Source organism: Dipteris shenzhenensis, chromosome 30 (assembly GCF_047967505.1).
Source record: "Dipteris shenzhenensis isolate YYH24624 ecotype China chromosome 30, Dip_SZ_1.0, whole genome shotgun sequence".
NCBI lineage: Eukaryota > Viridiplantae > Streptophyta > Polypodiopsida > Gleicheniales > Dipteridaceae > Dipteris > Dipteris shenzhenensis.
The window spans coordinates 10,016,062-10,040,863 of NC_141625.1; the positions used below are offsets into that span (position 1 = coordinate 10,016,062).

The window sequence follows — 24,802 nt, forward strand, 5'->3', positions numbered from 1 at the left end:
GCTCCTCTGTCTCATCTACCTCATCCTATGAGTCCTCCGTGGCATGCTCATGAGAGACTAGATGAGTCCCACTGTCCTGCTGGTCATCACCCCTGCTGGTACTGTGTTCCTCTTCAAAGCTCTCTGATGCTTTGTCTTCGTCCTACCCCTCCTGCTCTGAAATGGTCAATGACCTCTCACGGTGTGACATGCTTGCTGAGATTGATGGCTATAGCAACAATTGCACTGAAGGTGTCCTTCACCCAACACTACGAGGGCCCACCTCTGTAGGAAGATGGTGACGATCCCGGCAATGGAACCACTGAAACCGACCTTCGATAAATAAAAGGGCAGTGATCTTCTTCTACTCAGTCATAAACTTCATAAATAGCCACAATGCAAGCTTCAGTCACTTAAATCACTTAGCACAACTGAGAAACAAGCTTCAACAACAACAAAGGTGAGGCTAGAATTTCCCTGCTCAATGAAAATAATACATAGTGCACCCACTGGCCCCAAATGCCTTGGCGCCCCTTACGGTATTTATTTAATGCTTCTGAATGGAATTGCTTTACAACAAGGGTTCAACCTTGCACTGTTCCTCTCTGCAAATCCTCTACTTGTCTTCAAGGCATCTAATCCCAGTGCACCACTAGAATTCCCACTGGCAAGGCATATTCAGGCATTCACTTCTGATCTGACACAACTTAGAGGCATTCAGGTATCCAAACCACTGGCAAACTGAGTTCAAGGCAGCCTCAAGGCTATCACATGCATCCACATTGTCCTTAGGCCTTCCACAGAATCACCCTGGCGTTTGGGTGCTTACTAGAACCTGTTGGAGTCCTGAAAGGACTGCACACAACACGCATGCACTGCAAAAAGCTGCAAAGCAAGAAAGAACAAGGAAAAATCGAACCTGGAACCAACTCCTGCGGATTGTGGCAGAGGGGCGAGCTCCTTCCTCGCACCTATCCTCTGTCCAAGCTCCCCGCAGGGTGCAGGTGTCTTCCAGCAATCAGGAGAAGAGAGAAATGAAGGTCGAGAGCGGAGGGTGAACAAGAAAGAGCTGTAGAGGAAAGATGGTTCACAGATCTGCCCCGAAATGATTGCCTCGGGATCAGTGCCTGAGTCCTCCTAAGAGAAGGTGCCAAAAGCAACAGGGAAAGTTCCTCCTGCAGCCTGCACTGGTCCAAAACAGCTCCAAAATAGCTCCACGCAGCCAAAAACATGTGCACAAAGGTCCAGCACAGCAAAAGACAACTCCGGGCACCTGTTGGAGGCAGCTGAACACGTCCGTACAGCCCGTACGAAAAATTTTTGATAGTCTAAAAATGAGTTGTGGCACTTCCTAGAAGTGTGTACTAGCCTTGGAACAGTCAAAACAGTGTTAAAACGGCTGAAAACAGGCTTGAAACAGCTCAAACAGCTCAGAAACTGCACAAGAACAACTAAAAACGTCCAACACCTGTGGGAGAGTGAGGGAAGAGAGATGGAAGGTGGGGGAAGGGCATGCATACACATGCTTGACAAATGTCACCTCCTCCTTGCCATTTGCCCCTTCATTAAAGTCCTAACCCCCATACCAAGGACAACGGTCGTTGTCCTTGGGCCCAACTTTTAGACCCCTCTTTGAAAGCCTTTGCCTTGCCCCTAGGACCTAGTGGTGCACCTAGACTTTGCCCTTAGGAACTTCTAGGAAGTGTGCACTTTCTCTAGCCAGTCCCTCACGGCCAAACCATCACAACACTTAACCATGGTTAACCTCGGGTTAAGCGTAGGTTGAGTTATGAAGATACTTTACATCACTTTTCACGTCCTCTTTTCACGTCCTGGTGACACGTTTTTAGGGTTTTGATGCTGTTCCTAACTCTTTTTTAGGATTTGGGATTATTGTCTTCAACATGTTTTGGAGAACACTGCTGTTTTTTGGATGCTTTATAGGTTACAACTTGCCTTCTATCTTTTGTCCTTAGATATTGGGGCTTGTGCCAAGGAGACTTTTCAGGCAAGCATTGGCTTGGGAGCAATGAATTTTGTTGGTGCTGTTTGATTCACAGCAAGTGAAGTTTTCAGAGGTCTTATTTCCATATATTCATATGGAAATCCTGGTGATTTGTTTGGAGTCCTCGTTCAAGAGGATAAGTTGGTTGGCACCAACTATCCTCTTTGGAGCTTTATGATTAAGAATCTTTTTGTTTCAAAAGGACTCTGGGATTTTGTGATAGGTGATGACGTCTGTCTTGGAGCTGCCTTTATTCTTCTCTATTCAACCGATTCTCTGTGCAAATTGTGCAACAAGATTACGTCTATAAAAATCATAGCCGCCCCTCTGTGTTTGTATGCCAGTGACTCATCTACAGTCTTTAGGAAGCTCTCGAGAATAGTTTGGCTATTTCCATGACAATACTTAGTTTCTTTATTCCATCATATGTTGGCCAACTTGGCCATTGGCTTGTGGTACTCCTTCTCAACATGATCATGGTGGGCAGCAAGCAGGGGCAACACACATGCTCAAACAACACCAGGTCAGAGAAGATGTGATGCTCGAGACGCACATGCCTAATTGCACTTTCATGCCTCATATAAGGTCATGCCGGACTTCTTAAAATCCGTGAGACATATTGGAAACAATGTATCAAGCCCACAATGAAGCAAGGGTCTCTTTTTTGAAATGAGAGCTTGATTCAGTAAGGGTGCATCAAGAGACTCAATATCAGGCCATGTCATTAAGATTCAAGATCTTCGGGAGCAACTCTTGAATATTAATGAATTTATTCTTGATGCTTAGCTTGTCTCCACGACTCTGAACTCCACATCTCTGTGTGTCTACAGAGGATTGCAAGAAGAAAAAGAAAGAGTTTGGCATGCAAATTTCACCTAGATATATGTTCCCATCGTATTAGTAGACATGCAAATTTCATCTTGTGAACTTTTTGTCCATTTACGGCTTGCTGATATTGCAATAAATTCTATAAGTGGTCCGTTGCCCTATTAACTAGACTGTCTAAGCATTTTTTGCTTAGAAATGCTCATTTGGGAGAGAACTAAACGATATCTTGTAGTCCTCACAATAGTTGCAGCTTGAATAAAGAGAATGTGGACTACTTTTTGATTAGCCTTCTTCTTTAGTGCTGCCCTTTGTCACTGCTAAGTTTGCCCTTCACCTCCGGAGGGCTGACAAAAACTTTGTATGAAAACCTTTATGGATGTTTAGGTGTGTGGATAGGTATGCGCGAGAGCATATGTTTGCACTATGTCTACACCACTAATGACTTCAGTGGGGATGTCATAGTAGCTAGTCTTTACTATGTGTGATGGAGGTTATGGTTTTAAGTCTTGTGAGTAACTATGATGAGATTGAGAGAGAACTAAACGATATCTTGTAGTCCTCACAAATAGTTGCAGCTTGAATAAAGAGAATGTAGACTACTTTTTGATTAGCCTTCTTCTTTAGTGCTGCCCTTTGTCATTGCTAAGTTTGCCCTTCACCTCCGGAAGGCTGACAAAAACTTTGTATGAAAACCTTTGTATAAATGGATGTTTAGGTGTGTGGATAGGTATGCGCGAGAGCATATGCTTGCACTATGTCTACACCACTAATGACTTCAGTGGGGATGTCATAGTAGCTAGTCTTTACTATGTGTGACGGAGTTTATGGTTTTAAGTCTTGTGAGTGACTATGATGAGATTGAGAGAGAACTAAACGATATCTTGTAGTCCTCACAAATAGTTGCAGCTTGAATAAAGAGAATGTAGACTACTTTTTGATTAGCCTTCTTCTTTAGTGCTGCCCTTTGTCATTGCTAAGTTTGCCCTTCACCTCCGGAGGGCTGACAAAAACTTTGTATGAAAACCTTTGTATAAATGGATGTTTAGGTGTGTGGATAGGTATGGGCGAGAGCATATGCTTGCACTATGTCTAAACCACTAATGACTTCAGTGGGGATGTCATAGTAGCTAGTCTTTACTATGTGTGCTGGAGTTTATGGTTTCAAGTCTTGTGAGTAACTATTATGAGTTCTTTGATTGCAGTCATAATACCTCTTGGGAGTTACTCATGTAGTGTTATTGAGACTGCTAAGACATGGTATTTTGATAGTGGTGCAACTGCTCTTGTTGGCAAGAAAGTTTCTTGTGCCACTGGCATTGATGGCATTGGTCTTCGTCGTTACGGCATTTGTTTGGTCCTAAGGATCAAGAAGAATTTGCTACCTGTCCCTTCTTTTGCTAAAAGGGGATATTGTGTCATTTTTGAAGATGGTAAGTGCACTGTTGGAAATAGAGAAAATGACCATGCCGTGGTAATATCTAGTATTCTTTTTCCTATGAGCTAGATAGCCTATGCACATACACCTAAATAATTGAGGGGAAAGCTTCATGGTGAAGCCCAGTTCTTCAATGGTGAGGAGACTTGTCCAGATTTTGAATCATTTTTATCCGGTCACCGACGAGTTCCATCTGCCGGGGAGGTGTTAGCCAAGCAGCCACTTTTTCATAGCTCTTTGGTAGTATTAGTGTGTCACCCTTGGCTATTTGCGTAATGGCACTCTCAGGGATTGTCTAGTATTGGTGGTTACTCGTTCAATGGAGGTCAGGAGATCGTAGAGGAGATCATTACTCACAGGTATGGACCTTTTTCCTTAGGTTGTTGGTACTAGACTCCAGATCATGAGAGCCCTTATGCAAGCCTAGAGAGAGGTCCTTATAGATCATCACTACCCTCAACTGAATTTTTTGGTCTCATTTTTGGGGGGATCAGTAGGGCCAAGAAAGTCTCATACTTTCTTTGGCTAACTATTCATCGAGGTATTCTAGTTGGCTCCTAGCTTTAGCAGATGGGCAAGCCCTCCTTTTGTATGTGATGCCAGCTTGTAGAGGAATCTAGACAGTACTATTTGTGGAGTTGCCATATTGCTAGGGTGGTTTGGACAAGATTTTTCAGATTGCTTTCGTACATTATCTCTGAGTTCTTCATTGACATGGGGTGTAGCTCTTTGGGCAGAGGGTTTGGTGCCTTTGCTCTATATGAGTATAGAGGTAGGTGACCATACCTTGTTCATGCAATGGCATTACGGACGTGGCCCTACAGATTTGAGCACCATGGAGCCTCAGGATTTATTCTTACTCCCCATCTTGGATTATGGACCCCCCCTTGCCTTCTTCATACATTATCTCTAAGTTCTTTACTGACGTGGGGTGTAGCTCTTTGGGCAGAGGGTTTGGTGCCTTTGCTCTATATGAGTATAGAGGTAGGTGACCATACCTTGTTCATGCAATGGCATTACTGACGTGGCCCTACAGATTTGAGCACCATGGAGCCTCAGGATTTATTCTTACTCCCCATCTTGGATTATGGACCCCCCTTGCCTTCTTCAGAGGCCGTCTAGCATTACTTTATGGTGGATATAATGTTTGAGATGTGCTGAAGTCATTGGTCGTGTCCACTGCTGCTGATATACTGGATTCCATTTTATTTCTCCCATTTTTACTATCCGGAGTCAATGGGAGAAATGCACTGGGGCCTTTGCAAATGCTCGAGAGAGATTGATAGCATTCATGATGGATAGCATTCATGATGACCTAAGGTTATGCTTAGAAAAAGGGCACAGATTCTGAAAATACTTTTGCCCCACTTCGAGGGTGACACGCCATCAAGTGTGTGATTGCAATGGCCACACGTTTTTGTTGGCAAGTGCATCAGTTTGACATAAAAACAACCTTTCTGAATGGGGACCTTTTGGAAGAGGTGTATATGAAGGCAGCCCATAGTCTTTGTGATGCCTACTAGGAGCACAAGGTATTCAGGTTAAGGAAAGCCTTGGATGGCTAAAAGCATGCTCCTCGAGCTTGGTATGCTAAATTAGATGCATATTTGACATGCCAAGGTCTTTGTAATAGTTCGACTGAAAGTACCCTCTACATCAAGAAGGATGGGGGGGATTTGCTGATCATTATCTTGTGATGATATGCTACTCACAGGCACTAATGCAAAGGAAATTCCAGATTTCAAAACTGAAATGCAGTTGACATTTGAAATGTCAGATTTGGGGCTTTTGCATTACTCCTTGGGGATTCTGTTTATGCAAAAATGATTCTAGGATTGGTATGGCATAGTCAAAGTACACACAAAGATTGCTAGAGCAGGTTAGGATTTAGGGCTGCAAGCCCATTTCCATGTGTGATGGCAGTGAACTGTTGATGCCACCATGTATGGTCAAGCTGTAGGATGCCTCATCTACTTATGCAATACTATGCTAAATATGTAGTTTGAGTGTTGCAGTTTAGCAAGTTTATGCACAGCCCAAGGACACTATCGTTGGCAGGCTGCCAAGCATGTGTTCTGTTACTTGCAAGGCACACAATCATTTGAATTATTGTTTCGTGGGGGGGTTTGACTTGTAGTTGCATGCCTATAGTGGCTCAAGTGGGGATGGTGATTATGATACCCGACAATCAAGTAGTGGAAATTAATTTTATTTTACACATTCATGCATTTCATGGTTCTGGTTGGGATGGTGATTATGATACTTGAACACGAACACACACACACACACACACACACACACACATGTTGGCAATGAATGGAAGCTCAGAAATGAGTGGGAGAAAGCAAAAAACGAGCTGCTGTATTGAAAATGTTGCTACACTGAGAGTGGAGGCTCAAAAGAGAGCCAACATAACAAAACCCTAGTGCTAAACACCCTAACTAGACTAAGTGTCCTAATTGACCTAGGTGGTACATGTACTAACTGTACCAATAGACCTAACTGACTCTCATGGTGTGGATATTGGCTTGCAATCCTCAAACTGAAAACGTTGCAAAAGCTGTCCAATATACTTGGATTGTGACATCAAAATGCCCCCCTCACTGCTAGCAAATTGGGTGCCCAGGTAGTAGTGCAAAAGACCAAGATCAGACATAGCAAATGTCTGTGCAAATCAAGCTTAAAATCTGCACTTTGTTGAGCATGTGTCCCAATCACAAGCATGTCATCCACATAAAGGACTAAAATCAGCAAATCTGTCCCACTCTTGTGGATGTAAAGGGTAGCCTCTGTGGGTATGTTCTGAAAGCCAAGTGTGAGCAAATGAGTATGTATCCAGGAATACCAAGCCCGAAGTGCTTGCTTCAATCCATAGAGGGCTTTCTTTAAGCGGCATATCTCGCTTTCAGAACCTTCAACCTCAAAGCCAGGAGGTTGGGAGACATAGACCTCTTCTTGCAAATGCCCATGAAGGAAAGCTGTCTTGATATCAAGCTGATGGACCTCCCAATGAAAATGGGCAGCAAATGCAATAACAATGCGAATAGTAGTGATCCTGGAAGTGGGAGCAAAAGTCTCCTCAAAGTCAATGCCTTGCTGTTGAGCATAGCCCTTAGCAACAAGACGGGCTGTAAAACGGTCCATTGAACCATCAGCTTTCCGTTTAATTTTATAAACCCACTTAGCTCCAATGGCATTCTTGCCAGGAGGCAATTCACACAACTCCCAATTGTTATTGTGATGGATAGAATCCAATTCAGCTTGCATAGTCTTCAACCAACAATCATTCTGACAAGCATCTTTATGGCATAATGGCTCTTCATTGCATGCTGTAGCAACCAATGCATAAGCAACAAAACTAGCATGCTCTTTCCGGACAGCTGCTCTAGTACAGGCTTGCAGAGGAGTATCTTGTTTGCTGTCTTTTAATGTGTTAAGGAGCCAGTGGGGGACCTTTTTGGGCTCTTGGATTTCAGCTCTTTCCTGGTCAAGAGCCCTGTGCTAAGTGTCCTAATCAATTGGAGGCATATCATTCTGCATATGTGGCTGCACATGTGGCTGCAAATGACCAACAGATGGAGGAGGTACAACCTCAAATGGAATATCAGCATCAGCATCTGACGGAAACAATGGCATCAAGTTGTCAAAGATATGTGGGGCATCAACAACAGGCTGTTTTTGACAATCCAGCAAAGGCATAGTAGAAGATTCATCAAACACAACATCTCGCCTGACAAAACACTTGCCCGTGGTAGAGCTTATAGCCCTTGCTCTCGGAGCTATACCCAATAAAAATGGACTTGACAGCTTTATCATCCAACTTGGTGCGTGTCTGAGAAGGCACATGGGCATATGCCAAGCATCCAAATGTCCTCATATGAGAAATGCGAGCCTTACGACCTGTCCAAGCCTCATAAGGTGTAATAGTCTGCAATTCCTTTGTGGGACATCTGCTCAAAATGTAATTAGCACACATGACGGCATCCAACCACAACTTGTTAGGCAAATGTTTGCCTTTCAACATGCACATGGCCATTTCCATCACTGGTCTATTCTTCCGCTTAGCCACGGGATTCTGTTGAGCAGTATAAGGCATCGTGCATGGATGATGTATGCCACGGGAAGCCAAAAAAACAGCAAACTCCTTTGACATATATTCACCCCCCTGTCTATATTAAGGCGAGCAATGTGAAGCCCATTCTCATGCTCAGCCAAGGCAATAAAATGCTTGAAGCATGAAGAAACTTCAGATTTGGATTTCAAGGCGAAAATCCAAGTATACCTGGTGAAGTCATCAATAAATGTGACAAAATAATAGAATCCCCTGAGAGTTGCAATCCGCATGGGTCCACAAACATCACTATGAACCAGATAAAGCTTGCGTGAGGCACCAACTCTCCCATCCTTGGGAAACGCAGTGTGGTGCATCTTACCAAGCAAGCAAGGTTCACAAACATGCTTTGAAGCCATATGCATTTTGGGAAGATCAACAACCATACCATTCTTATATAATGTCACCAAAGTCCTGAAGTTGAGGTGTCCAAACCTCTCATGCCACAAATTGGTATCTGTGATGGTAGAAGAATCAAGAGCAAAGGCATGTGCATCTGCAAGTGCAGCATCATCCGAACATCTGTCATAAGCATGAAGTCTATACAGACCTCTAGTCAATATGCCAGTCAAGACCATGGTAAAGGCACGGGTGGCATCATACACTGCACACCGAACACCATAAAAAGAAACCTGATAGCGACGTGTAGCTATGACTGAAATAGAAATAAGGTTCTTGCGAATGCGTGGAACACAAAGCACATTCTCTAGAGTAACAAGACTACCAGAAATAGAAGTAAGAGCAACTTGCCCAACACCTTTCATTGTATATGAGGCATTGTTGGCACATGTGACACTCCCCCCTTTAGATGTATGCTCTAGTAAGCTGAATAACTTCTTGGAGGAAGTAATGTGCTTATGAGCACCATTATCAAAGAACTAGGCATCATGAACATCATGAACATCAGGATTATAATGACATGTAACCAAGAAAGCCCAATGCTAGTCTTGTGCAAAATTAGCTAACTCATGTCGATCTTCTGTACTAGGAGAACCAGATACTACAAGACCAGACTCTTTCTTCTTCTTTTTAGATGCAATTCTCTTCCTGCATTCAAAGATATCATGCCTAGGTTTCCTGCTATAGTTACATCTCTTCTTCTTTTTGTTATCCCTCGAAGAAGAGGCACCATGAGAATGACTAGCATGTGAATGAGGGGGTTTACTAGCTGAAACCTTGCCTTTGTCTTTGTTTTTATTCTGGGCAGCAAGGGTTTGATCACTAGCCATAGAAGCATTGTGATTTGCACGACTTTGCTCCTCCTGAAGGAGAAGAGAACCATCTGGTTAAAAGAATAATGGTTGGCATTGCTACCTGCAACCAATCTCAATGTAGTAGCAAAGCCCTGATAAGAATCAGGCAACCCATCAAGGGTTCTAGAAACAAGCTGAGAATCAGGCATAATCTCATCAATATTGGCCAATTGCTCTTTCAAATCCTTCACATTAGTAAGATAGGAATCCATGCTACCACCCTCTTTAAGCTTCAAGTCCTTCAGCTGCTCGCAGAGATAGGCAAGCCTTGCCTCATTGTGCACCTGATATAAGGATGCAAGCTGATCCATGCTTGCTTAGTTGTCTTGCAAGACCGGATATGAGGGATAATAAACCTTTTGACTGAAAGAGCAATCAAGGCATGTACTTTGGCATCACGACCATCCCACTGAATCTGCTCCTGTGTAGGAGGCAAAGTACCTGTAGTAGTAGATGCAGCTGCTCTAGAAGTAGCATTAGACCCATCACCTGAAGTAGTACCATTGGCAGAAGGTGGAGCACTAGTAGCTGCATTACGTGTAGGACTGGCCTCAGAGCCTGACAAAATGTGCCATAGTTTCTTGGCAACCAATACATGCCTCATCATGTATGACCACATGGGATAATTTGTGCCATCAAGCTTGTCATTAGCCCCAAGCATCCCAAACAAATCATCCTTATTGCCAGCCATTGTGCCAAAAATGCAAGGCAAAAGCACCAATATGACAACATAAATGAGAGGAAGGCAACCTCTCAAAATCAAGTGGAAAAATTCTGCTCAAGCTTCAAAGCTTATTCTTGCAAAAGACTCTGCTGTCCAAGGTTTACCTGTTGCAAGAAAAATCCCCAAAAGGCAACACAAGGCCTTCCAAGGCAACATGGGGTCTTTCCAAAATGCAAATGAAGCAGAAATTGGAAAGAACCAATGCAACAATGGCTTACCCAATGATGTAGCCCGAAAGGACAGCAATGAAAAGGCTCTGAATGCGAGTAGAGAGATTTGCCCTTGAAGGAGAGGTTAGAATGAGAGCAAATGGCAATGAGAAATGCCAATATTGAGCTGGAAATGAGAATTACAGCAAGAGAAATTGCTCCCACGAGGAGGAGAACACTTAGAAATGAGAAGAGAGTGATCTAGTGAAGGGGTACTTGCAGCCTGAGGCAAAGGGAAGCCAGAATAGAAGAAATGGGCTCAAGGAGAGGCCTCCGGATCGCTCCAACAACCTCCAAAAGTCTTCAACAGACGGCTCGCAGCATGAGACAGCTCCAAATGAAGAAAAATGCTGAGAAAAAGCTTCAAATGGCTGGCACACATTTCGAGGCAGACCCGTACTGCATTGAATGCTTGCTGCGAATTCCACACAGGTTCACAGGGTGTATGGACCACACGTGTGGGGAAAAAAAGCAGAAAATACAGCCCAATGCAGCAATAAATACTGCTGTCAGTCCGCACAGATCCCATACAGGCTCAAAACAGCCTTAAATGCACCTGCAGTATTCCATACGGCATTAATGTGCTTGTGTAAGTGTCAGTACACATGTGGAACCGCCTGCAGAAAAAAAGTCCGTATAGATCTGCAGCAGCAGGGCTCAGATGAGTTATCTATGCAGCAGCAGCTCCTGGACAGTCAGCTTTCACAACAACAATTGAATGTGTTTGGTTGCGATGATGCTTGTAGATCTACATGCATAATTGGAGTCTCACACTCTAACTCTCATGGACAATCAGAGTGCTATTACAAGAGCATGAAATTATATGTTTCATGCCTGCTTGAAACCATTAATTCACTATCATAATGTCAGAGAGCGGTTATATGTAGAGGAGATCAGCCTGATCTCCTGTCCAATGCATTAAAGTGTAGCCGATCCTCTCACCAAGGCATTGAATTGAGAAAAATTTGAGGCTTTCTGCAAAGCGTTAAACTTGTTTACATTTGGTGATTGATATCACACCTTATACAATAGGACATTGTCATTGTGGTGGGATGTTGGAAATATTAAGGCAGTGGTCAATGCTAGAGGCAATTTTTCCTTCATTGAGTTTTTTTCCTTAGCCACAGTTAGTGGTTGAGTTGGTTAGTTGGTTGTAAGAGTCTTAACCCCAGGTAGGGTTATACCCTAGGGTTTTAGGGTTTTATATCCTTGTACTTCATTTCAGTATCTCATTCTAAATATAGTAGTTCAACAATTGTTTCTTCTTCACTTGTGTGCACCTTGTTTTAATATTGTTAGCCTTCAAGACCCCTTTTGAACTCTCGACCAGCACCAAGCAAGCATTGACTCGCATTAAGAGACCCCTCTGATTCAATCTAACCAGTTCAATCGTGTATTCATGGGGGGATAGAGTGGTTAGGTGGTCTAGGGGATTAAGGCATGATGTAAATGATATCAAAAGAGGACGTCTAGAGGATAAGGTGGAAGGCGCACAAGAAGGAGAGAGAAGTTATGGAAAGAAAAGATGCTTGGGGAAATGTACAAAGGGAGTTTTTTTTGCTGCATGTAAAGGGTGGCATGACATTTTGGTCAAAGGGGCTCTTAGCTTTTGCTTTTGAAGATATATGAACGCAGTTCTCTGCTGAAAATAATATTCATTCCATTTATGGTGCACTGAGTGTGGAAGGTGCTCGAGATCACAGGAGAGAGCGACAAAATTGGAATTTCCACATGCACATCTAAGTACATAGCTCCCCCCAACTCATCACACCCCGAGGCTCTCCCTCTTCCTCTGGACTCCATAGCGAAGAGGGATTACAGCCTTTTACACAAACTAAAATAGTATAACAGTATAAATAAATATCTCAGATAGATGATGATTTGTTTACTTTTTGTAATCTTGATGAATGGGAAGAAAGGGACCTATCTTTACAGTGCTTTGCTTTTTTGCATGGACTGCCCAGTGACTACCTTCTTCTCTAAAAATCCCTTCGCTTATTCTTGTACTGTAACTAGCAGTAATGTCCACCTCGTAGTGTGATTCTAACTATGTTAGTGTGTAGTGTCCACCTCTTTAGTTTGATACATGATAAGATGAAGGATGGTGTGCTCTTGTGTCGAGAAAAAGTGATTTATACAATTAGCAGTGCTGCCTTATTATATAATTCTATGTTATTTATAATCTTGATTCACTTGGAACATTGAATTTTATGCATACCTGATATTCAGCTCATGAATGTACTCCTTGCAGCTACATTTTATGGCCTTATACTGGAGGGTACAGAGATGTTATGGTTGATAGTAGTCACTGCTCAATTCTACTTTAGCTGTAGGGGTTGCCACAAGATTATGCACTGAAAATAGTGTGAGATCCATCAAGATTAATTAAATAATAATTGAATGTGCTTGCAGGCTCAAAGGAAAAACGGAGTATGCTGGACAAGCTGGGAGCTGCATCTCCTTTCAATGGTCCTGTTAGTACAAGACTTGGCAATATTTGGCCTATTACTGCATCTTCAGAAGGGAACTGCAAAAGTGCCAGTGTTAAACTAGTGAAACCTGATCATACAATGGGTTATGAGGGGCTATCAAATGAGGGGAGAAACTTGTCCTGTCATCTTCTTGCCTTAAAGCCCCCAGCTGCAGGTGACAAGCCCATCCCTGACAAGGTCAATGAAGATCAAAATGATTTTCAGATTTTGCCTCAGCAGACTGCCCATGAACTTCAAAATCTTCAAACATTGGCCGAACCCTTGTCTGATGATTCTTCTAAAGTAGACATAATTGAAGGCACTGCAAAAGAGGTAGAAAGAAATGGAGGAAATGCAAAGAAGCCTCCAAGCATGGATCTATCTCTTGCCTTGGATGGATTTGAAATTCCATGGGAGGACCTTATCTTAAAAGAGCGGATTGGGGCAGGTATGTCTGTGCACTCTTACTTGAAGCAGCATGCAGGTTTAGGTGATTTTAATAATCACTGAGCACAGGACGGGTTTGTATTGGCTGACACCTACTGAGCTGATGAATTGACAGGCTCATTTGGTACAGTGCACCGAGCTGATTGGCATGGCTCTGTAAGTACAACTTTAAGAATAAAGCCCGAGCTCTTCTTTTTCTGATCTAGATAGCTTTGAAATCATCATTTCCCATTGGCTCTTTAAGTGCAACTTTAAGAGTAAAAAGCTGAGCTCTTCTTTTTCTGATCTAGATAGCTTTGAAATCATCATTTCCTGTTTGTCAATTGAACTTCTAAGAAAGCTCTGCTTTGGGCTGATACATGTGTTCGCTGGGTGGTCTCCAGGTGGAGAAATCCATCGTGGTATTAGATGTGTCGAGCCATTCTGATTTACTTCATTTACATTTCTGAAAGCACTCAATATGTCCGATGTTAATCCAATATCAATCACTAACTCGAACTCAAAAGTATTACTATCTGTTTTAAAAAACCAAAACAAGGGCTCCATGAATTTCCCTAGTTTACGCTATTAGAGATTTTTTTTAAAAAGTGTGGAATATACAAACAGAGATAGGAAGCTGATCTGTGAAGAGAGAGAGACAGCAAACCTCAACTAGAGACTGCGCATGAGTATACAAGAAAAAACCTGCATGTACTACTGAGAAGACCTCCGTGGAATGGTTACAACTCCAGAGCAGAACTGCACCACTGGTAGATTATTGGAGTAGGCAAAAGACTGTCCCACAAACTTGCCAATGAGCAGGCTGAACAGTGTGCAAAGGACTGCTAGAATAATACCACGCCAGGGCCCCAAATGACCCCATTTATAGGGGTGGAATTGGCTGAAAACTGACTGACCAGGTCTGCAGACCTGGCTGACTTGATCTGACCCTGGTCAGGGTCCCAGACTGGCCTGGATCTGGCCTAAATTCAGGCCTCAAACGAGGCCCCAACAAGCCTCAATCCAGGCGCTACTGACCCACCAGTTGACCCTGGCAAAGTGCCCTGGCCAAACCCGCTCCTAACAGAAATACAATGAGAAAGGACTCATCTACTGCTACTCTCTCGGGGTGGGCACACCCACATAGAAGCCCTCCTCCCTAACTGACACCAAGAGATGACTACCTCTAACAGTGATGAGCTTTCATCACCCAAAAGGGATTAACTTTTGAAAGATTAATCCAGATCCATCTTAGCTGTTATCTGAAATTTTAAGGGTGTAGCTCGATACATGATTGCTAATGGCCTTCTTTCATACATGTCTGTTATGCAAGAACCACAATTAACATGCTCTCCCCGGAGCTGTTGCTAGGTAATGTACCTTGGGGACCTTAGATTACAGAAATCCAGGCATTGACAGAGGGGTCTGCCTAAAAGTCTCTAAGAGTAGTTCACGCTAGAGATGCTCTAAAGATTTGTGTTAATTTGTTTTTATTTGGTTTTATACATGTTGCCCACATGGCAGTCAGAGTCTTGCCCATGTGGTAGCCATGTCATCCTATGGTCCACCCCCCCTTTGCTTTTCTCATATGGAGGCTTATAGATAGAGAGGTGACCAACCTTGCTCCAACACATCTAAGGGCAAGCACGTGTCACCGATTTTCAGCCATTATATCACCACTTGCATCTAAGGATGTCCATTTGTCATCGATTTTCAACCATTGGATCAAGATTGTGCACCTAAGGGCTTGCATGAGGCACTTACTCTCAACCATAGATCTCAATCTCCATCTAATGGTACATGTAGGCCTAGCCATTGACCTATATGTTGAAGTGGGGAGCCCACCATGTGCACTTAATGATGGGGAAGTGAGCTGGTCTTAAAGTGGGAGGTCATCATGCATATTGGTTTATGGCCATTGGATCAAAATAGATCTATGGTCTCTATACACCCCTTCAAGATTGAAGGAGAGTAACACAAGGAGGAGAAATAAACTCTCCATTCTTTTAACGTGGTGGGGTTGAGAGTGCAAGGAAGTCCCTTCCTTTGCTCTCCACATTGCACCTCACCTAGCTCCCCCTCCACTCTAGCTCACTGTATGAGTATACTTACTTTTAATGCCCTCTGTTCAACTTCTTCTTTACACATCCATAGAAGCTTTTGATCTTGTAGGCAAGAAATGCATTGTTATCCCATTTTATTTGCATGTAGTCTTGCATGAGGTAAATATGTCATTTATGACATTCTTTACTGCTCTGCCTGTCAGTCCTCTCTTGGAGTTCTGAGTTGTGCTTAGTCTTAATGCAGGATGTAGCTGTAAAGATTCTTATTGAGCAAGATATTCAGGAGGAGCGCCTGCAGGAGTTTGTGCGAGAGGTGAAATTTCGAAACTACACTCGACAACGTCTAATAGTCAGTTCATCTGCATTCATTAGTCAATGCCTTTGGAGTCCCCCAAAAAAAATTGTGGAGTGTAAAAGGCTGCTGTTTGAAGTATGTTTATCACATTGAATCAAGTAAGGGGCTTATCATATTACTGGCAAACGTTAGCTCCCTAATAGAGGGTGTATACATCTATACTGAATTTTATAATTTTATAATTGGCTTTTGTCCTTGAGAACTGATTATGTTCAACCAACATCAATACAACATTGTCATGCTTGTTTTGATATATGTCTGCGCAGGTTGCACTTATGAAACGCATGCGGCATCCCAATGTGGTGCTTTTCATGGGTGCAGTCACAAAACAGCCTAATTTCTCAATTGTCACCGAATATCTTCCAAGGTTTTCATGCTTTTACCAAGTGATAATGAAAATGTGTGCTTATAAATGATTGGTTGTAGAGATGCAGTGTGTCACCTAAATGATTGTACTTTCCTACTTGATGTAATCAGAGGAAGCTTGTTTCGCCTAATGCACCGCGCAGGCATGAGAGAGATGCTGGATGAAAAGCGCCGAATTCGCATGGCTCTTGATGTGGTTCGAGAAATTTTCTCTAGCACTATGCTCAGGAAGTCCTTATATACACGAATATCCTGCAGATGTCTTTGTTTCTTCTTATTGTATGCAATTAATTTTCTTAGAACAATGAATTTGTACAGGCAAAAGGAATGAATTATCTCCATCGTCTTAATCCTCCTATTGTGCATCGGGACCTGAAATCTCCGAACCTCTTGGTGGACAAAACATGGACAGTGAAGGTATGGACAACAATATTTGCAGGTATCGTTAGGGATTCGTTTTGTAAAAATTCTAATATGACAGATGCCCTTAACTGAATTGGTGCAGGTTTGTGACTTTGGCCTTTCTCGCTTCAAAGGCAACACCTTTTTGTCATCAAAGTCCGCTGCTGGCACGGTACTCCATTAAAGCATATAAGTATTATAAAACCAATGAAATTCATGCATTTGATTTGGACACTGAATTCATCAAATTAATATGGTTGCAAGATGGCAGAAAGGACTTTAGAAAGTCAATTGCATGTGCAAATACAGCCTTCCTTATAGTTCGATACCTAAATATTAAATTTGGAACATAGTGCATCAATAAAATTTGTATTTTAAACCATATAGGTGCTGCTTGTTACAAGGAGAGTTTCTTGCATGTGTAGGGAAGGCAAATAAGGGTGTAATATCATCAACCATATTAATAGCATCTAAGTACTGGAGGCCAGAGGGTGCATTCCTTTTGTCAAAAGTGGAAATATGGACTTCCCAATGTTGACATAAGTAGATGCAGTTCTTGAAGTATGTAGATAAAGCATTGTAAGACATTGGGCTCTGCAGCAAAATGCAATGCAATAAAGAGGCAACCAACTCTCTTAAGGGTTATGGAACAGCTTGGCCAACGTGTGTGCCAAGCTCGCAAGCAAACTTCCCTTTCAGCCCTAGGTTTCCCCTAGACTTGGTCCTTGCAGGGGAAGGACAGATCCTGTGCACCCGCTAGGCAAACCTGGCAGCCCTCCTCATTTCCCTCCTCAGTCTTAAACTCTAGATAGGGATGCCCCACTGGAGTTTAGACTAGGGTAGATATACGGTGAAGATCGCTAGATGGAAAGCAACTAGGAGACAACAGGGCATCGGAATGGCTAGAGAGGCATCCCACTGGGAACATTGAGCAGGAGGTAGAGGCCACCCTGAAGAGACTGGATTATCCAGAGTGTGGGGAGTTATTTGCAAATGTGTGAACTCAAGACCCAGCTCCTTCGAAGGAGTTTAACCCCTCAGGCCACAAGCCTCGGCGAGGATAGTTGCCTCCTAGAGTGTTTTGGTGCTTGGGCCCTTGAGAAAGTACATGAAGATCCCATAGGAGTATATCCGTTTACCCTTGGGGTCTTCAATGTCAATGGCTATCCAGATGATGATTTATCATCATATTTATTTGTTCCTTCAAATTTTCTTTAGCAGCTCCCAAAGTATAGAAGAATTCCCGTACATTTTCCTGAACTATCACATTTCTCTAAAACCTTAGGACTAGGTGGACGACACCCATATATCCTTTCTTAGCACCAAAAAAAAAAAAAAAAGTCCATGGGAGGCACACATGGCAGGGAGTTATGAAGAGTCGCCACCAGGTATACCTCCCTGTAGTGGGACCTTGGAGAGTGGGAGTGCATTGACGCAGGGCATCGAGAGAAGAGCATCCCCTTCTTTCATTACATGGTCAGTAATGCCAGGAGATTCCAGCTGAGTAGTAGAGGTTGGAGACCTTGCAGAGTTCCACATTGGGAGGCACTTAATATCACTGCGGATTTGTAGAAGTGCTTCTAGAAGAGACTCTGGAAATCCCATAGGAATAGAAAGATCACTCTTTTCTTTTGGCTTTCTATCCATGGTGGGATTGCAGTGAACCTTTTGAGATCTAGGTTCGGAGCCGACCCTACTTGCCCTCGTCGCCTCTCTGCTTGGAGACGATTCAGCATTGCTTATGGGATTGCAGACAGGCAAGGTTGATTTGGATGAGAGTAGTCAGGATTTTCAGTCACTTTGCCCACTCCCCATTCTTTATGACATGGGGCTCAGTGGCTTGGCTTTCTCTTATGGGGCCTCAGGTATTCTATGAGAGACTTGACTCTTCTCGGGCGAGATTCTAGTGAGCATAGCAGCCTGGCATATCTGGAGAGCCAGATGCACAGAGGCATTGGAGGGAACTCAGGTTCATCCCTCGCACACATTGGCTAGTATCTGAACAGACATCTGAACAGACACCATACATACCTTGATGGCCGTATGGACGAGTATGCAGGGAGACTCCCGTGCAGCCTTAGCTAGGAGGGCTTCTTTCTTTAGGGAATGGAGGGATTCTCCTTTCTTCTCTAAGACTCTTACAGGGTCGAGGTGGCACTTTCAGCCTCAGCCTTGGTTGTTTTCCACCTCATTTTGAGGGGGTTTATTTATCCTCATGGTTTCATGATGGATTCCACTTGGATAGAAGTCTCTTTCTTGAAAAAAAAAAAAGACACCATCAAGATGAAGAATCGCCACCGAAAGACACCATCAAGTCGCACTCATTACACAAGCCATCGGATCGCAGCATCTCCATTTGCGCATCATAGTCTGTAAAGCTGTGTGTCACGCACGCGACAGTCCTGCTTTGATACCGTGTAGAAACCACAAAGTGTGCCACGTGGCATGCGAAAGTGCATTGGGTAGGAGGGGTCCCAAGCCCCGTCCCCTAGCCATGCAAAAGCGTCCTCATACTTCCAAAAAGATCCCAGGAGGGATATGGAGGGGGAGAATGGGCCAATATATATCCAAGGCTCTCAAATTGCATCTAATGCTTGCGGGATTAGTCCCCTTTCAGAGTACACGTGTCAAAAGTGCGTGGGCACCCTCAAACAACCAAGCTCAAACGAGGGGTGAAGGCCACCACCTTCAACACTCAGAAGGCTCATAGATGCATGTATGTGACACGAGGCTGTTCTAGGAGAGTGGCTTTGGTACCGCTTAAAGAGAATTGGAGAGGAGAGAGCCATGGTTGATGAAGGAAATTGAAATGAATTGCACACTTGAAAATACAAAGACAAGGTTTTGTAAGAAATTCTAAACCCACATCCTAGTGCGACAGACCATTAATGAGTACATCTCATGTCCTGCAACTTGATCCAAAATTCCTCAGTAGAGGGTATAGGAAATAGACCAGGAACTATTTGGGCATTTATCTTCCTATAGTCCACACAGACTTGGAGTTTGCCATTTTTCTTAGGCACAACCACAGTAGGAAAGAGCCAATCACTATGATCGATGGCATATATGAACCCAGCACGTAGGAGTTGATCCAACTTGGCACGTGTTTGGCATAGTTAGGATTCATTATGTACCTTTATTGTCAAATTGGTTTAGCATCTGGCACTAAAGGTATCTTGTGTTGACACAACTCAAGAGGAAATCCCCTCAAATTTGTGTAACTCCCTGCAAACACATCCTTATATCTGACAAATTTATTGACCCATAGGTTAGAGGACTCTAGATACCTCAACTTATTTGATGTCGAATTCAAAATCAAATGCCTTGACATAAAGCTATGGGACCTTGAACACTGGTTACATTGGTCTCAGTCCTAGTGACCAAAATAACCTAGTGTTTAATAGTCGAATGTAATGAAAATGATTACATCGAACGAGGGTATCATCCTTAGCTACAAAAAGATTAGTGCATCACTTGTTGGGGTATTCAATGATTTGACTCATGTCTAGATATTATTGAGCGAACATATATCGGTAGCTTCTCATCAATTCATAACGCTCTATTTGTCATGAGAGAGAGAGAGAGAGAGAAAGAAAGATATATTAACGTCCAGAGGAGACCTCACGGGTCTATGGGACAAAATGCACACCAAAAAGCATCAACATCAGCTAGAGACTGAGAGTCTATGGAGGAGTATAGCAGCTCAGCCCCAAATTATTATAGCATAACTACATTCACGTACTATATTAAGGGTGGTCAAAATAACATCAGTTTAAGACTGAGAGTCTTTGGGTTTAGGTTTGAAATCTCTAATATGTGTGTGTCTGTGTGTGTGTGTGAGAGAGAGAGAGAGAGAGAGAGAGAGAGAGAGAGAGATGTGTGAATGTTTGTAGGAGGCCTCACGGGCCTATGCGACATAGCACACACAAAGGATAAACACTAACGTCAGTTATAGACTGAGAGTCTCTTGGGAGTGTGTATACCATTGCAAAGGTTATTATTTATTAGCTATGATCTACTACAAAAAATAATTGGCCTGCAGTACATGAGTTTAAGACTGAGAGTCCTTGGGTTTGGTTTTGAAGTCTTTGATAAGTGCTTTTCCATCTCTATAGATAGTTCTTTTTCCTTCCTTACGAGCATCCTTTACTTTGTTCAACTCTGGCTTTCATCTTGAGCTGAGTCGGGGTGAGTTCCCCCGAAATCCATATCTTTGTGCCTCTCAGCTTATTGGTTTGCATGAGAATCTTGCTTCTTGCCTTTTTATCATTTTGTCTTGTGTTCCAAATTGGGCAGCACAGGCTATGTCCTTTAAATCCCATTCAATCTGAGGTGTTGCTGCTATAACGTTATCAATCTGTGCTGCCAGGCTCCCTTCATACCCGACATAGTCATCCCATTGTCACAAGCCAAAAGAAAGCGGGTGTACAACATTTGGACAAACGAAGATGAGCTTTATTTGAAGTGACTACTTCAAGAAAGCTTGGACGTGCCAGCTAAGGACATAGCAAAAGCATACGAGCAAACACATGGGGGAGCGGTCACGATTTGAAAGCCACATGCAACAAGATCTACAAGCTCAAGGCAGCAGCTTACCGAGCAAGCAAAGCAGCTTTGATTGAAGCGATCCTGCCAAACAACCCACACACTTTCCAAGGAAACAATAACTATTCACTTGCTGGGCAGGAGGTGCAAATTGTCCACAAGGTTGACAATTCCAAGCAAGAAAAAAGAAAAGCAAAGGCACAACGCACATACCTTTAAAAAATTGAAGACATGCCTAGTTTTGCTTGCAGCGGTTGCCTGACTTTCAAGGCGAAGTTGAGGTGCACAACAATCAACATTTCGATGTAGGAGGGCCGCAATCTAGGCTTGACCCCATGGCAAGGTTGTCCACACTAGTCTGTGCATTGTGTTACGGCCAACTCTAGACGAGGAAAACCATGATGCTTAAAGACATGCTCAATGAATTGCCAAGCAACTTGTGATGCTGAATACCTGGTCTCCGTGGGTATGAAATGGGCCTGTTTTGTCATTCTATCCACCACAACAAAGATGATGTTGCATCCCTGCTTTGTAGAAGGAAATGCTGTGATGAAATCCATGGCTATGTGTCCATTTTCCTTCTGGAATGGGTAATGGTTGCAAGGGACCCTCAGGTAATCTGCTGTCCACTTTATTCTGTTGGCAAGGCAAGCATTCAGCCACGTATTTAACCACATCCTGCGACATGCCGTCCTGGATGGAGCTCTATTTGATTCTCTCATATGTCCTAGTGAGACCTGCAGTGCATTTCTTGCAAAACTAGCTGTCTATAGATTGAGTCTGGCACTAACTAAATCCTATCCTTTTACCACAACAGCCCATTATACAACCTGAATTCCGGATGACCCTGGCTAGAAGGCTGCTGCAAATCTGAAAATATGGGAGCTGCCTTAGAATTCTGCATATACTCTTCCTGAATGCCATGAATTTATTCCTGATATATGGTAGAGATAGCAAACAAATGGCAAGCCCACACCTGGACAAGGCATCTGCAACCACATTTTCCTTCCCTTTTCTGTACTCAATGTCAAAATCATAGGATTGAACTGCAGCCATCCACTTCTTTTGCTTACATGACAAATTTGGCTAAGTGAGAAAGAATCTGAGTGTCCTATGATCTGTTTTCACCTTAATTTTGCTCCCGTATAGATGGTGGTGCCATTACTTGAAAGAATGCAAGATAGCCAACATCTCTTGATCATAAACATGGTAATTGAGTTCCTTGGCATCAAACTTCCTGCTTTCAAAGGCTATGGTTGCTAGTTTGGCTATGGATTATGTTTTGATCAGGCACCTGGGATATCCTATTGGCTGGCTGGTCACTAGATCCTCATGTTTTGATCAGGCACCTGGGATATCCTATTGGCTGGCTGGTCACTAGAAAACAGCAGCTTAATTGGATATTAGACAAGCTAAATGCAAAGGTAAATTATTGGAAAACTGCCACTTGGCCACTTCATGTCCGCCTCAGGATTGTGCAGTCCATTGTTATGGCATACTTACAATTCTTTCTGCCACTCTTACATTGGACAGATCAAGAAATTGCAGCCTATATGTCGAAAGCCATGGACATGCTATGAAAGAATAAGGCCTCCAAGAAGGCATTCTGTTTGTTGAAAATGGACTTTATCTGTTCTCCTTGGAAATGTGGCAGTTTGAATGTGCTTAATATTCGCTATCATGCACTCTCACGAAAGGTATCAATGCTGCTCACCTTCTTTAAGCAAGAACAACCATGGACAAGAATGCTTTCCTATATGTATCAGACTATGCAGACACTTTTTTATGGTAGATGGGAAGTGGATGCTTGGCAGCTTTTACTTGGAAAATTTATGGGGAAAATCCCAAACTGCCCCTTTGCCTCAGCACTCATTCATGATTGGAAAGAGGTCCTATCTAATATCAAATGGGATCCTGCAAACCCCCATAACAACTCTTTGAGGAGTGAGAGCATATATTGGAGTGCAGTTTTTGATCCTCCCCTTGCTTGTCAGGAGCTTGTCAGATCATATAATTTGAGCAAAATGGGTGTTAGATGCATTGCAGATGTGATAGATGATCAGGGGCAACTTCTTACTTTTCCTCAGATCATGGTCAAATACAATCTTGGAATGCACCACAGGCCTATCTGGAAGAAAATAAAAGATCTTCTGCAGCCTTTATTGCCTATTCCCCAGTTCTCACATGATAACAAGTTAGCTGACTGGAAGTTATGTCCCAAAGGGCTGAATATGGGCCCTGTGCCTATAAGCAAACTCACCTCTATAACAACATACAGACTTCTGCAGCCCATGCCGTGGATACACACTCATGCAAATTATTTATGGCATATGCAAAAACCCCTCTCTTGGTGGTCAAGGAACTTGAGTATTTTATGGAAGGCCAAGCTGCCTCTCAAACAAAGACTAATTCTTTGGCGATGCATTACTGGAACATTGCCAGTTGGAACTACTTTGGTTAAGAAGAAGATAGCTATTGCAGGCACATGCAGAGACAGTACCACACTTATTACGGTTTTGTCAATGCTCCAGGCTTTTGACTGCAAAGATTTCAAGGTTCTTATGTCTTAGATTCCCGAATACCAGATTTGGGAAATTTTTTTGGCTTTTTGGCAGATGTCCTACTCCATTGTGACCTTATTCTCTACTCCTTCACTGGATTAGATTTTGGGCTCTATGGACCTTCTGGACTGAACATAATTTGGCATACTTGCACAAACACTTCCATCAGCCCTATGAATTCTTCAGAGCTTCCTTAAGGCAATCTATTTATGATGTCTGTAAGGAAGGAGATCTAGACAAGTCCTGCATGGAGATAGTTTATTTGTGTTTTTAATTTGGGCTCTCCACTTTTTTTTTTTTTTTTTTTGCCGAAAAAACAGTGCTAATTATATTACTTCGAGAACAAGATACAAGAGGTCAGCTTATAGCTGACGGGCTGCGTTCACAAATCGGACACAGCCCTAAAAGGTAGCATAATAAATCATACTCTCACGGAGGGATAAGACGAGTGTGAATGAACAGCCATCGGGGTGGTGAGTAGTGCCACCGAAGGCCCTGCGTAGTCTGCTCGAAGAAGAGGCCCTGTGTGTCCCAAGCCCGGAGGAAGCGTCTCCGCTTCTCCTGACCGGCCCGGGAGTCTCCCTGAATCTGGTCCCATTGGCCTCTGAGGGTATGAATAATCTCACTCCAAATCTCTGCCATGATCTGGGCAGTCGATAAGGAGGTGCCACCGAGGATCTGCGCGCAGGGGCTCTCCACTTTTAGGAGAGTCTCTTTGTACAATATTAATCTTATAATACAAGCCCATGGAATTACTAAAAAAAATTGTGTGTGTGTGTGTGTGAGAGAGAGAGAGAGAGAGAGAGAGAGAGAGATGATATGATACGATTCTATTAAAGTCTGCATGACATCCTTTGGGATCTATGGGACTGGCGATCACTATTGACTAATAGTGTTCCCTTACATCCAGTAAAAGTAGATATTACAAGACTGCTATATAAGTACCTGTGGGCTAGCTCTAGTAGGGAGCTTGTGGGCTAGCTTGAGTACCTTGTTGCAGTGTTCTAAGACTTGTTCATGTAGCTCCCTAGTTTTTCTGCTGGTACACCAACATATTTTTCTAGTCATT

The 24,802-nt window shown here is 43.1% G+C and overlaps 1 protein-coding gene across 1 annotated transcript in view; it reads left to right on the top strand.

The window, feature by feature from the left end:
- Positions 1–24,802, top strand: part of LOC147881694 (serine/threonine-protein kinase CTR1-like) — an 84,799-nt gene that overhangs the window by 58,209 nt on the left and 1,788 nt on the right. Inside the window, exons 6-12 of the mRNA XM_087402110.1 lie at positions 12,957–13,463; positions 13,578–13,618; positions 15,749–15,817; positions 16,126–16,226; positions 16,337–16,421; positions 16,544–16,642; positions 16,731–16,799. Coding sequence (XP_087258236.1) covers positions 12,957–13,463; positions 13,578–13,618; positions 15,749–15,817; positions 16,126–16,226; positions 16,337–16,421; positions 16,544–16,642; positions 16,731–16,799 — 971 coding nt within the window. The remainder of the gene's footprint in view (positions 1–12,956; positions 13,464–13,577; positions 13,619–15,748; positions 15,818–16,125; positions 16,227–16,336; positions 16,422–16,543; positions 16,643–16,730; positions 16,800–24,802) is intronic.